At 38.9% G+C, this 14,134-nt stretch overlaps 1 protein-coding gene across 1 annotated transcript in view; it reads right to left on the bottom strand.

Moving 5' to 3' along the window:
• PCCA (propionyl-CoA carboxylase subunit alpha) overlaps positions 1-14,134 on the bottom strand; it is a 324,266-nt gene that overhangs the window by 211,224 nt on the left and 98,908 nt on the right. The window contains exons 8-9 of the mRNA XM_054973482.1: positions 9,191-9,227; positions 3,651-3,729 (exon numbers count right to left, since the gene is read on the bottom strand). Coding sequence (XP_054829457.1) covers positions 3,651-3,729; positions 9,191-9,227 — 116 coding nt within the window. The remainder of the gene's footprint in view (positions 1-3,650; positions 3,730-9,190; positions 9,228-14,134) is intronic.

Below are 14,134 nucleotides of genomic sequence, written 5' to 3'. Positions count from 1 at the left end.
ATCATAATCCTATCATGTGGAGATTTGGAAAAAATATTAAAAGAAGAGGATGGAGAATAAATGAAGACTTGCTGCAGATAGAGGATAACATGGCGTTGCTACGAAAGGAGACCAAGTTCTTTATACAATACAATTTAAATAAGGATGTGTCAATTCATAAGGTATGGGACACTTACAAAGCTGTAATAAGGGGAATATTGATGGACTTGAATGCAAGGGACAGAAGGAGAAAAGAAGAAAAAAGAAAGGAAATAACCGAACAAATTAAAGCCAAAGAGATACAACTTAAGAAAAGACCAGGGAAGAAACGTATATATCAGGATATAAAAATATTGCAGGAGCAATTGACGGCAATGAATAATGAAGAGTTGGAGTGGAACTTGAAAAAAATGAATCAAAAAACATTTGAAGGTGCAAATAAACCTGGCAAATATCTAGCTTGGCAATTAAAAAAGAAAAAAGAGAAGAAAACCATAATTAAAATACGAGAGGAAGACAGAACATTATTGGACCAACCAGCTATTAGTAGAGCTTTTTATAAATTTTATGCAAAACTGTACCAGAAAAAAGAAGTGAATAGAGATTCAATAGCGGAGTATTTGGAAAGAATGAAACTTCCAACGATGTCAGAGGAATGGAAAGAAAAATTAAATAGGGAAGTGACGGAGGAAGAAATAAAAGAGGCCATCCAATCCACGAAATTAGGGAAAGCACCAGGACCGGACGGACTGACGGCAAAGTTCTACAAAATGATGGCTAGCGAATTGGCACCTTTTTTGAGAGAGGTAATGAATGAAGTTATGCAAGGCCATAAGATTCCCGATTCATGGAACGAAGCTAACATATCACTGATTCCGAAAGATGGACAGGATCCGACCAAAAAATTATCGGCCAATTTCGTTGCTGAACAATGATTATAAAATATTTGCAAAAGTTTTGGCGGAAAGGATAAAGGGATGGCTGTTGGAATTTATTGCAGAAGAGCAGGCCGGATTTTTACCTAATAGACAAATTAAAGACAATTTAAGGACAGTAATAAACACTATTGAATATTATGATAAGCACTGTGATAGGGAGGTTAGTTTCTTTTTCGTGGACGCAGAAAAAGCATTTGACAATCTGAACTGGAACTTTATGTTTGCCACTATGGAAAAGCTGCAAATGGGAGCAAAGTTCATAAAAGCAGTTAAAGAAATTTATAGAGACCAAAGTGCAGCGATTGTAGTGAATGACGACTTAACTAAAAAGTTGAAAATAAGCAAAAGTACAAGACAGGGCTGCCCTCTGTCTCCATTGTTCTTCATTTTGATCTTGGAAATACTGATGATTCAAATACGAGAGGATGATACAATTCGAGGCATAAAAATAAAGGAATTTTCCTACAAGGTCAGAGCATTTGCGGATGACATAATGTTAATAGTAGACGATCCAATTGAGAATATGCCTAAAATAATAGACAAAATAAAGGAGTTCGGAGATTTAGCTGGATTTTATGTGAATAAAAAGAAGTCGAAGATACTATGTAAAAACATGACCAAGCAGAAGCAGCAAGAACTAATGGAGATAACGGATTGTGAGGTAACTAATAAAGTAAAATATCTTGGTATTGAACTGACTGCGAAAAACATAGATCTATTTAAAAATAACTATGAGAAATTGTGGATACAAATAGAGAGAGACTTGATAAAATGGAATAAACTGAATTTATCATGGTTGGGAAGAAAGCAGCAGTAAAGATGAATGTTCTACCACGTGTGATGTTCTTGCTGCAAACAATCCCAATTATCCGAGACTCTAAACAATTTGACAAATGGCAAAGGAAAATTTCAGACTTTGTGTGGGCAGGCAAAAAACCACGTGTGAAAATGAAAGTATTACAGGATGCAAAGGAAAGAGGTTGTCTGCAACTGCCCAATATAAGACTATACTATGAAGCAATTTGTCTGGCATGGTTAAAAGATTGGATAACATTAAAAAACCGTAAATTGCTGGCTTTGGAGGGACACAAAAAGTTGTTTGGATGGCATGCCTATTTGTGGTATGATAAAGTTAAAGCAGACTATGTTTTTGCACCACTATATTCGAAGAAGCCTCTTCACAATCTGGAAAAAGTACAAGGTTTATTTGGAAGATGGAATTCCCTCATGGGTGGTTCCGTATGAAGTAATAGATCCAAGAACTGTCGACAATGAACAGCAACGTTTGATTTACAAGGAGATAACACAAATACAATATTCAACAATAAGAATAAAGACAGAAGAAGAGCTGTCTCCTTGTTATGGATGGTTTCAATATAGACAGATCAGAGATCTTTTCAATTCGGACTGTTTAAAAGGAGGAATAAGAATGGAAAACTCAGAATTAGAAGAAGTGATATTACAAGAAGGCAAAAAAGAAATTTCAAAGATCTATAAAGTACTTCTAAAATGGCATACGGAGGATGAAATAGTAAAAGTCCAGATGGTGAAATGGGCAGTAAATTTCAGTAAAGAAATAACAATCGAGGCGTGGGAGCACCTGTGGAAAAACACATTGAAGATTTCAACTTGTACAAATATTAAAGAGAATGTATACAAAATGATCTATAGATGGTATTTAACACCAAAGAAGATTGCGCTAGGAAACACTAATATGTCAGATAAATGTTGGAAATGCAAAAAGCACGAAGGGTCATTATATCATATGTGGTGGACTAGTGAGGTAGCTAAGCAATACTGGGGAGATATAATTGAAGCAATTAATGAAATTTTACAAATCCAAATAAATAAGAACCCAGAATTGTTGCTACTGAACTTGGGAATGGAAGGTGTTCCAGTGCAGTACAGAACATTGTTATTTTATATGACCACAGCGGCAAGACTTTTGTACGCGCAGAAATGGAAAATACAAGAAATACCAACTATAGAAGATTGGATTTATAAATTGCTGTACATGGTGGAGATGGACAAAATGACAAGAAAACTTAAAGATCTTGATCCAGGACAATTTATTGCTGACTGGGGGAAATTGAAACAATATTTAGAAAAAAAATGGGATGTGAAGGGAGAACTGTGGCAGTTTGAGAACTATTAAAATGTGATGTTGTAAACAGAAGAGATAAGCGACTTTACCATTAAGGGGGAATTTAATTATTATAATCTAAGCTAGTATTATGTTTAAGCAAATCTTACTTAGAATATAGAGTTTAAGCAAGGAAGAGTAAAATGGATATATTGGTGGATTAGTGATTTTAATATAGTATATATATAAAACAATTTGAATATGCTTGGAGTAAGAGATATTACGATATATGTGTTATAGAAGAATTTAAGTGAAGTTAAGTTAAGCAATAAGAAGGGTTAAGGGTTGGAAAGCTGTTGGAAGTCGATAAGGAGGGGGGAGGAAAGGGTGGGCGTTAGAGTAAATTAGATATGATGGGAATGTATGTATTAAATATGAAATATAAACTCACCAATAATTTTTTTTTAAAAAAATGCATACACACAAAAATTCAGTAATTAAACAAGTGCAAAGATATGCTCGAGTGATACAAGGAAAAAGTCTTCCATTTCCATCTGCTGTTTAATATTGGTTTGATAACAGTTCAGTGCTTTAACGGGACTTTGAAGAGAGCTGCATTCATCAATAATAGTTTTTGGACAGCATCTCACCTGGTCTCTTCATCATCCCATGCGATTCTCATGCCTTTCCCACCACCACCAGCTGAAGCCTTGATCATGACAGGATAGCCTAGCAGGAGGGAACCATTAAACAGAAGTTCAGACTTTGATCAGGAAGTTATATGAACACAAAACCTGACCACATGTCCAATAACATAATAGACAATGTTTTTTAAAAAAAACCTGGGGGGACCTTTTAAACCTACAATATATATGAAACCCATCTTCTGAATTTCAGATTAACTGAACCTAATATGATAGAATATCAAAGGGATAATTGCTAACAAGTCCTTTAGCTCACAGTCATTACTTAATTGTATTATTATATTACAGTAATTGTATATTACCACAACGATTGTTTTCCTATATATTGATTAAGAATCTATATATTAATGTAAATGTGTCCTAGAAATAAGTGCCAAAAACTTAAAATAGCAGCAAAAACCCATAAAATATTTGGACAATAGTAAACACAAATGCTACAAACACCTAGCAAAAATGGTAACCAGTATGCCACGTGACCCAGCGTGGACAGTGTGCTGGGTGTAGATTTGCAAGTTCAAGATTATTTATTCTTATTATTTATTAACAAAATGTTTACCCTGCCCTTCCCCCCTCACAAGGTCACCAAGGCAGCTAACAAATCAAAACATACACATTAAAGTATTATCTTAAAGCTATTACAACTAATACATAAATACATAATTTAAACAATTTAAAACCAGAATTTAAAATAAATTAAAAAAACCAAAAACAACAGTTCAAATATTGGGGCAAGAAGAGGAGGGATCGCTGAGGAAATACCAAGTGAAACAAAAAAGTCTTCACTTGCTGGCAGAAGATGGCAACAGAAGGGGACAAGTGAATCTCCCTGGGAAGAGAGAGGTCCAAAGTTTTTTTTATATATTAAATTTTTATTGGGCTTTTATAGTAAACAGGGAGGGGTTACAACAAGTCATAAACGTTCAGCATTCATATACAAGACACATATCCATCCGTCCAGATACAAAAAGCCACTATATATGTAATTAGCACCCCATATACCTTCAAAATTCCCTTTTATTTTCTATAGTCTTTATTTAATTTAGTTCCAAAGTTTTTGTGTCACTACTGAGAAGCCCCTCTCCCAGGTTGCTACTCGCCTAATCACAGATGGCAAGGGCACCTGAAGCAGGACCTCTGAAGATGACCACAGAGGTCAGGTGAGTTCATCAGGGAGTAGGCAGTCCTTTAGGTATGTTGGTCCCAAATCATATAGGGCTTCAAAGGTCAGCACCAGCACCTTGAATTGTACCAGGATACAAATTGGGAGCCATTGTAGATGAGGCAAGACTGGAGTGATACGTTCCCTGCAACACACTGCAATTAACATCCTGGTTGCAGCATTCAGGACCACTTGAAGTTTCCAATCACTTTTCAAGGGCAGCCCCATGTAGAATGCATTGGATTAATCTAATCAAGATGTAACCAAGGCATGCACCACAGTGGCCAGATCTTTTCTGTCCAGGAAAGGTCATAGCTGGTTAGCCGGTCAAAGCCAATAAAAGGCATGCCTGGCCACAGCTGCCACCTGCTTATCCAGCAGTAGGATCAAAGAACATCACCAAACTACAGACCTGATCCTTCAAGGGAAGCACAACCTCATCCAGAACAAGTGATCCTGGGTTACACTTTCCGTTTACCAGTAGGACTTCCATCTTGTCGGGATTAAGTTTCAGTTTACTAGACCACATCCACTCAAAAACTGCTTCCAGATACCAGTTCAAGGTTTCTATAGCCTCCCTGGGATCAGCTGGAAGTGCGAGATAGAGCTGAAGGTCATCTGAGTATTAGTGACAACTCAGCCCAAATTACTGAATGATCTCTCAACCAGCAGTTTCATGGAGATTTTTAAAAGCAAGGGGGACAGAATGGAGCTTTCTAGGACCCTATTGGCCAACAGCCAAGGTTCTGAGTAGCAATACCCAGTATCACCTTCTGAAGCCTACCCTGTAGGTAGGACTGGAACCACTGCATAGCAGTGCCTCCCAATCCCAGCCCGGAAATGCAGTCCAGAAGAATACCATGATCAATGGTATCGAAAGCTGCTAAGAGGTTCAGAAGAAACAATAAAGTCACATTCCCCTCTGTCCATTTCCCAGCATAGGTCATGGACCAGGGTCCCATAGCCAGGCCTAAAAACCAGACTAGAAAGGAAAAGCTAAGAAGTTGTCCAGCCACCACCCCTGCAATCATTTTGTTCAAGAATGGAACATTTGAGACTGGTCAACAAGCAAGCAGACAAGTCAGCACCCTGGCACCATCTGACCTTGTCACTGCAAATGTAGAATCCAAGAGAAAACTGGAACAGAAGCCAAACCTGGATTCTCCTTCAAGCACAAGCTACAATGCCCCTTTATTCAGTAGTGTTAAGCGCTATTTAGATAGCTCAGGTGAAGTGTTACCAATAATCCTATTAGGAAGGCACAGGCACAGACATTCGTTAAATTGTATTTTATAACCATATTGCATTATTTTCAGAACCAGAGGGTCTCTCCCCAAAGACTACTGGTTGTGTCTCCTACAGTCAGAAGACGTGCTTCTGAGTCTGGTTCTGCTCCTTGGAAGGGCTGTCTCGTTGGCCCTGCCTTGGCTTGTGGGTGGCTTTCCTCCTGTGTTGTAGAGGATGTGGGGCTTGGAAGGATCAATGAGGTTATGATTGGTGACATAGCTGATACCTAAATTGTCTGCCTCTGCACTGTTCATATTTCCAACATGATCTGGATCCAGATGATTGTTGAGCTGGGAGTAGAATCCCATAGGATCTGGCAGTCTCCTCTTTTGGGACAGGTACTCAGTCTTTTCAGAAAACAACATCTGGCCCTCCAAAGGCATATCTTCTAACCTGTTCCTTGTCTCTGGTGGAAATGCTGTACAGCTTAGCCAGACATGTCTCCTCAGGAGGACCACCAAAGATGCTAGTGCCCTTGTGGAAGAATCAGCAACATGGCGACCAGCGTTAATCTACTGTTTCAATAGGTGTTTTGCCTCCTCCTGTATCATTTTCGCAAGGATACTTATTCATCAGGTAAGTAGTCCTTACATGACATCTTATTCCATAAAAAAATTGGTAAGTCCCCATTATTGCTATACACTTTGCAATTTTTATGTTGCGCACCAAAGAGGAGTATATCTTCTTGCCCATGGTGATCAACTTCTTGCCCTCTTTATCAACTGGGATTGAAGGCACCCCTTGATGTTGTTTTGATTGCATTTCTTCTGTGATGAGAGATGACATGGGAGGATTTTGAAACAGGAAGGTACATTTATCTTTCTTGATTTTATAGAACCCTTCTGCTTTTCTCAACCTCGACAGAATCAAGGCAGGCTTCCCACATAGGTTTAACATCATGTTAACAAACCACTCTATGACTGGGAACATAATTGTTGAAAGATTCCCTAAGTACAGATGCTGTAGTATCTTATCTTTAGATTTGGGCTCAGAGGAGGAGACATCTATATCTAAGGATTTTACCATCCCATTCAGTGCTGATCGTGAAGTCATCTGTCAGAGAGATAGGCTATCTCCTACAGGTGCTATAGATGCTTTCCTTCGACTGGCAGCAGAAAAACTGAGGGTTGAAGCACCGCCCTGCCCAGAGTGCAGGCTGTTCAGATGGGAAAGCTGCACAGGTGCTCTGGGAGGGCAGCGCACCCCCTTTACACTCTTAAAGCTACAGAAACCTGCTGATCATGTGGGACTGCACAGAAGACTGACAATGAACCTAGGTTTCTTAGAACATGGATCTGGCTAATATATAAAGTGACTGGGGGTAATATTTGACCTCACAAAAAGTTTAAAAATAGGAGAATATATGAAAAATTGATTAAAAAATTAACTAAACTGTAGGTTATAGATCAGATATGCTTAACAGAGTATTAAGTTTGTAACTTCTGTCTTTCAATAAAGGATATTTCAAAATCATGGTTGGTGACTCTTCTCTAAGAATTAATGGAAAAGTTTTAATGCATGTTTCTATTCAACAGCGTTCAGATAATTTAACCATATACTGGCTAGATGCCCAGACCAACAAATACTTTGTACTAAGGACTAGACTCTACCTGATGTTTTAAAACCTTAAGTGCAAACATGCAGAACATAGTATATTAATCAGACCTAATCAAACTAGAAACACCACATAGTTTATTAGCCCTTGTCTAAAGTGAAGAAGACTAAAGCCAATACAAGTTTTTATAATGAGTTTAAGTTTACAAAACAACCATTCTGGAGGAGGGTGGCACCTACTGTGGCAATACTATGAATATGTATGGGGGGAAGCCAGACTTAGGCGAATAAAAACATAACAAATAATAAGATCTTGCTAGTTGTCAGGATGCAATCATTGAACAACCATTCCATGTTCAATGAAAACGGGGACTACAGATAACTCCCGTAACCTGCATATGGAAAGGGGAAACAGTTGCAGTGCCTAATACCCTCCCATGTTATTTCCAGGCAGCACTAACTTTACACAGTTGCATTTTAAGAGTCAAACCAAGAGTCAAGTTGCATGTGAATTAAACTAAAGCATTATTTATATGAATGGCTCCAGTAATTCTAAACATGCAGTAATAAACCAACAAAAAGCCAGTTTTAAAAAATGGATCCCCCCGCCCCAACACACCTTTTACATTTACTTATTGTCATGGATCACCTTTGCTTCCTTTCTCCAGGAGTTTAGATCATCATACAAGGTAGTTACTCCATTTTATCCTCACAAAAAAACCAAAAAAGGAGATTAGTTGGGCTAAGAGAGGGCAACTGGCAAAAGGCCATTCAATAAGCTTCAGAACTGGCACTTGCCATGAAACTGGGCTAAATGTCAGTTCCCCCAGCTATCTCCTAAGCTCATCAAATAAAGAGAAATTGTTATATTTCCAAAAATTGTAGACCAATTTCTGATGAGCTTCCTACATTCCCTGTGGAACTTTTAACTTTTTTCCGCTGAAACGTTGACATCTTTCACTTCCAGAACAAAACCTGTTTTCTCAAACATTCATTAGTTTCAAAGTGGTTGGATTTGTATCATGTTTGAGAAAAACGAGACCAAAGACTATTGCAAGAGGAGGGCAGAATAAGTTGTGCGGTTTGCTCGTCTTCGAATAGAAACAGTATATCCAAACAGTGATTAAGAGAAGCATAATTTTGTTTGTGTCATCTTTCTGTTAAAAGCAGAGCCACCTTGTCTTCGTACCTTAAGCACAAAGACCCCTTTTCCCTTTTGTGAAAATATCACTCTGCTTTTAAGAAGATCATGATTACCACCTCTTATGTCCCATATGCAATCGGAGTTTGAAGCCTGCTTATATGCCTTAAAAAATTAAGATTTAAAGAGACTTAATGCTCAGATTCTTCCAGTCCTGAAGGTAACCGAGAATGTAACAACATTAAAACACTTGTTCCATAGGGACCCCTTATTACTCAGTTAATTTAGTCCACAGTGTCTCCTGAAAAGCATACAAATCTCAGCATAGCCAATTTAAGAACTTACCAATTTCCCTCGCAATCCTGACAGCTTCATCTGCATCCTGTAAAGGCAGGAAATTAGACCCAACATTAATCCCATCAGCAACTGCATTATGTCTCTAGGGCAGCCGTATATTGCCGTACTGTCTCCTTCGATTCATTTAATGTTTGATTTTACAACCTTCTGACCCACTTCATTTGGAGGAATGTAAAATTAATACCATAAGTGGAATGTAAAATTTACCTCATCATTGCATAATACTTAGGCTCTAAGCAGTGAAGAATCAACTGACAGGGAAAAAATGTGCCGGACTACAGAAAGATTTCTCAAGGTGCTAGAATTTAGGTTACAGAATTTAAATGGTTTCATGAAGTGGTACATATCAGAACAGTGTAGCACTTCAACTGCCAGTTTACTCCTGTCTCCTCAGGTACACGTGTGTTGTGCTTTCCTGGATACAGTCAGCAGGGGGAGTTGATTCTCTATTGTTTGGCTAAGCTTCAGGGTCAGCACAATTCTTACAGAATTCACTGAACAATCCAAATGTAGTATTCACAGTTTTGTTTTGGTTTTTTGAGGCATAAAAGAATTTCAACAAATATTAGATTCCACCACAACACTTCAAACACATACGATTTGCAGAATGCATTTGATATTTTTAATGGCAGGAAGCAAATTACTACAATCACTCACCTATTATACAAGGTAACTATCATGAAGCTTTACAGGGGTACACGGGTGAGAAAATGTATTAGTATGGCTACAGCAAGCATGAACAGCACAGCCATCTTATGCCAACCTTCATATAAACTGGGACAACATATTATACCAAAAAAAAGCTACGGGGGAGGGGGGGGAATCGTCCAGATTGCATGCTTTGCAGGAAGATCCAAGATTTAACCTCTGACACAGAAGATGAAAAGACCATAGATTGCAGGGAAGGGGAAAACCACAGCCTGAGACCCTGTAGAATGACTTTCCATCACAGCTGAGTTAATTTTCAGATAGTATACGCCAGCTTCATATATTCACCTTAGAAAAATACCTGCAGTACTCTAAGCAACCACATTTTGGTAGAGGAAGACACTGCAGCTCACACTTTTCCAGCTGATTAGTCAATGAAAGATTGACATAAAGCAGTTGTTCAAAACTAAGTTAACTTTCCCTTCACCCACATGCTACATTTCCATTTTGCAATACTAAATCATATTCAGTTTTGAAAGTCCATCCAAAATGCATTAGTAGTTACATTACTCTTGACTCTTTTTAATGTTATGTATATAGCAATAATGTCTAAAAAACCTACTGCTAAGTGTGACCAAATCTATGAGGGCTAAACTTAGGAACATTAAAATGAAAACTAATATTTTTAAGCATCCACCCCACCGCACTCCACAATTCAAGCCAGAGGTTTCCCTTATCTAAGACAGCAAATCAAAAACACCGAAGGTTTTCATACCTGGGTAACTTTTTTTGCCCAACAATAAAACAAAATCCTCTTAGTACCTACTAAGAACCCAATGAAGAATAAGGAAGCTGGTACAGGAAGTTGTCAGAAAATTTAATTTCCTTTCATTAGCTAGTCTGCTCCACAAATCGGTGCTTGTTAAGTTCAAAGCGACCCTGAAAGCAACATCAGTTTTAAGTCTTTTTACTTGAAGCAGGCACATCTGTTAATGAGATTTTCCAAGCAAGAATTGTTTTTAAGGCAAAGATAAGTCTACAAAAAAGGGAGGAGAAAGGAGAAAGAATAAGAATCAGGGGTTTATTGTTTTATTACACCTCTTTGCTTTCCACAACCTTGCAACCAACACACCCTCCAAGTTTTTGCTCAGAGGGATAAAAAATGCATGAAAAGGGTCATTTAAGAATGTTAGTGGTTTCCACACATTGAGTCTGAAGGTCCTTTGTTCCTGTCTGTGACAGTTATGCGAGAATACTTCCCCTTAATAGCCTCTCTGTCAGGAAGTGTTAAACCTGCCAAATGCAGACAATTAGAGCCTCTTGAATAAAATGCAGGAAGAGTGATGACTGACGAAGAGCCTCGATTAGAAGCAAGGAGGAAACTTTTACATTTCTTTTTTCTTGCAAATGCAGGCAGATATTTGCTAAACAGAATTTTAATATAAAAGCAACAAAGGAGGTCATTTTCCCTCCATTTAGTTACCTGCAAACAAGTGGGTAACTAGTGCATGCCGCAAGCCCATAAGAAAGCGAGCTGCAAATTATCCAAGGCAGCTGACATAGCGCTGTGCTTTCTGAACCGCCCCCTCCTCCCAAAAAAGTACTTTTAAAAAGCATGTGGTATACAATTTTTGCTGCCTTGAAAAAGTATCAAAAGCTAATGGAGATGCACTTAAGGAAGTTGTTCTTACTTGGGCATCACATGCATTCACTTTTTCAGAATTATAAAGGCCATCCTGTCTTCTATCAAAAGCGTATGCATGACAGTGAACACTATGCTGGCTTCTATGTATGTGACAATAAACCTGTGTCAACAGGACACAGTTATGTGACAAAACAGTCACATGCCACCAGTGCCAAGGAAACAACATAGGTGGTAAGTGCTTAAAACCACCAATTATTTCTGTATGAAATTCTAAAAGAATCCATACTATTTGGAAAAACAGTAAATGCTCCACTGATAATATCAGTGCGCACACATCCAATACTGCTAGTATCTATTTGTTACTATATTTTTGACCCTTTAAAGGCTTTTAAACCAAGTTGCTTAATTCTCTCCAATTTGTTTTAATATTCAGACAGATTCAAAGGATATTTTCGATGAACAGTTATTTCAGTTATAGCCTATATCTGGGATTCAAATCATCATTTTATTTATTTACTTTATTCATCTACTTGCGTTATTTATAGTCTACCTTTTCCCCTGAGACTTAAGGCAGATTACACAGCGAAATGTAATATAATCAACAGCCAGGACATTCGATAAACAATACAATAAGGTATAAGTTGCAGAAATTTGAATTTAAAAAACCCCAGAAATCTGATACAGAGCTGAAACAATGTTGAAATATACATGAAAAAATCTGACATAACATATTAAACGACATAGAAGGAAGCAACCCAGTAGTAACATACTTTAGAGTAACAGATAGTGCACAATACTAGCCTACCTACAGTCCCTATCCTTAAGCAAAGTATCTCTTGGAATCATTTTCAATTTCCCCAACTCGGCTTCTGACCATTCCATCGAGGTCCTGAGCACCCTCTCGAAGGAGGAGATGGCCTATTACCTGTGTAAGAAAGCCCTCCTGAACAATTCAGTTTCACACATTTTCCAGAAAGCAAGGAGAGTAAGAGCTTTCCTAATGTCTGGAGGCAGTTTGTTCCCTAAGGCAGAGGCTGCAACAGAGAATGTGCATGTACGGACAGCTGCTGATTTTGCCCATGTGCAGGGTGATACCAGCAAAAGGCCCATTTCAGATGTGCCCAAAGACTTGGCTTAATTCCAAATGCAAATTCTGACTGCATCTTCTACCAGGAAAACTGGTCCCTGTGTTAAAGTACAAACTGAGACTGTCTTCAGCTTCCAAAATCAGTCTCCCATGCAAAATGGGTGGATGGTGTTTAAGAAACAGAAGCCCAAAGAAACCTGAGATACAATGCAGTAACTGTCTACCTTGAATCCTGACTCAAATATACATTTGCGTTTCAACAGTTAAGTGGTCTTAGGCTGCAATCTTAAGCACATTTTCTAGGGAGTAAGTCCCCCTGAACTCAGGGAGACTTACTTCTGTGTGCGTATATACATACGCTTGACAGGAAACACACTGGATGTGGTCTATTATACTGCTGAAGAGAATGATCTGGAGGTGGGGGAATCATGGACAGATCATTACCTGGTAGAGTTTAGACTTGCTGCTCCCTTTCCTCAGGGGCATATTGGATTCCAATGGTTTCTTGCCCATGTTTAGGGATTTCGGCATCTTGGATTCTGACAATTCTACTGAGGCCCTGACTAGAGACAGGGAGATGGTCCAGGATGTCGATCCAATCACCCCTAAGGGTCCTCTCTCACCAGTTTACTGGGGAATTGAAGACAACAAAATGGGAGGGACAAAGCGGGCAGAAAATTCGAAGTGAGGCCAATCGAACACAGCATAGAGCCCATAGGAGAACCTCTTCTGTGGCAGTGATGGTGGTGAAAAGGCAATATTTCTCCACCACCATTGCATCTGCTCATAATCATCCAGCTGAGTTGTTCCTTGATTCTTGGAAGAGACTGGTTTTCTGGAACCATTTCAATCTGGCTTCAGACAAGGATTTGGAACAAAGACTGCGCTGGTCACTTTAGTTGATGATCTTTACCGAAAACTAGAGAGGGGTGACCCTGGTACTCCTGCTGGACTGCTCAGCTGCCTTTGATACCATCAACCATGTTATCCTTCTGAGTCGCCTCTCAGCATTGGGACTAAGGGGCACCGTGTTACTGTGGTTCAAGTCCTGTCTGGGAGATGGGTCTCAGAAGATTGTACTGGGGAATTCCTGATCTATCCCTGTGGAGATATTCTGATCATTGGCTTGTGGGGTTTCATAAGGTTCAATCTTATTCCCCATACTATTTGATATCTGTATGAAGCCACTGGGAGAGCTCATCAGAAGGTTTGGGCTGCAGTGTCATCAATATGCAGATGATACCCAGAGCCACCTTTCTTTTCCATTTAATTCCAAGAATCCTCTTGATGTTCTGAACTGCTGCCTGGAGTCAGTAATGGGCAGGATAAGAGTGAACAAGCCGAAACTGAATCCTGACAAGATAGCTATTCCTTGAGTTAGTAGGAAAGACCAGGAACTTGAGATGTCTCCTGTCTTGTATGGGGCTATATTTCCCTTGTAAAGGCAGCTTGTAAGTGCTGCTTGACACAGCTGTCACCTTGGAAAACCAGGGGGCTGCACCGGTTGGAAGTGCTTTGTCCAGCTTCGGCTGGTGCGTCAGTTGTGCCTATT

The sequence above is a fragment of the Eublepharis macularius genome, chromosome 3 (assembly GCF_028583425.1).
Source record: "Eublepharis macularius isolate TG4126 chromosome 3, MPM_Emac_v1.0, whole genome shotgun sequence".
Lineage (NCBI taxonomy): Eukaryota > Metazoa > Chordata > Lepidosauria > Squamata > Eublepharidae > Eublepharis > Eublepharis macularius.
This window is presented reverse-complemented; position numbering and strand designations above follow the sequence as displayed.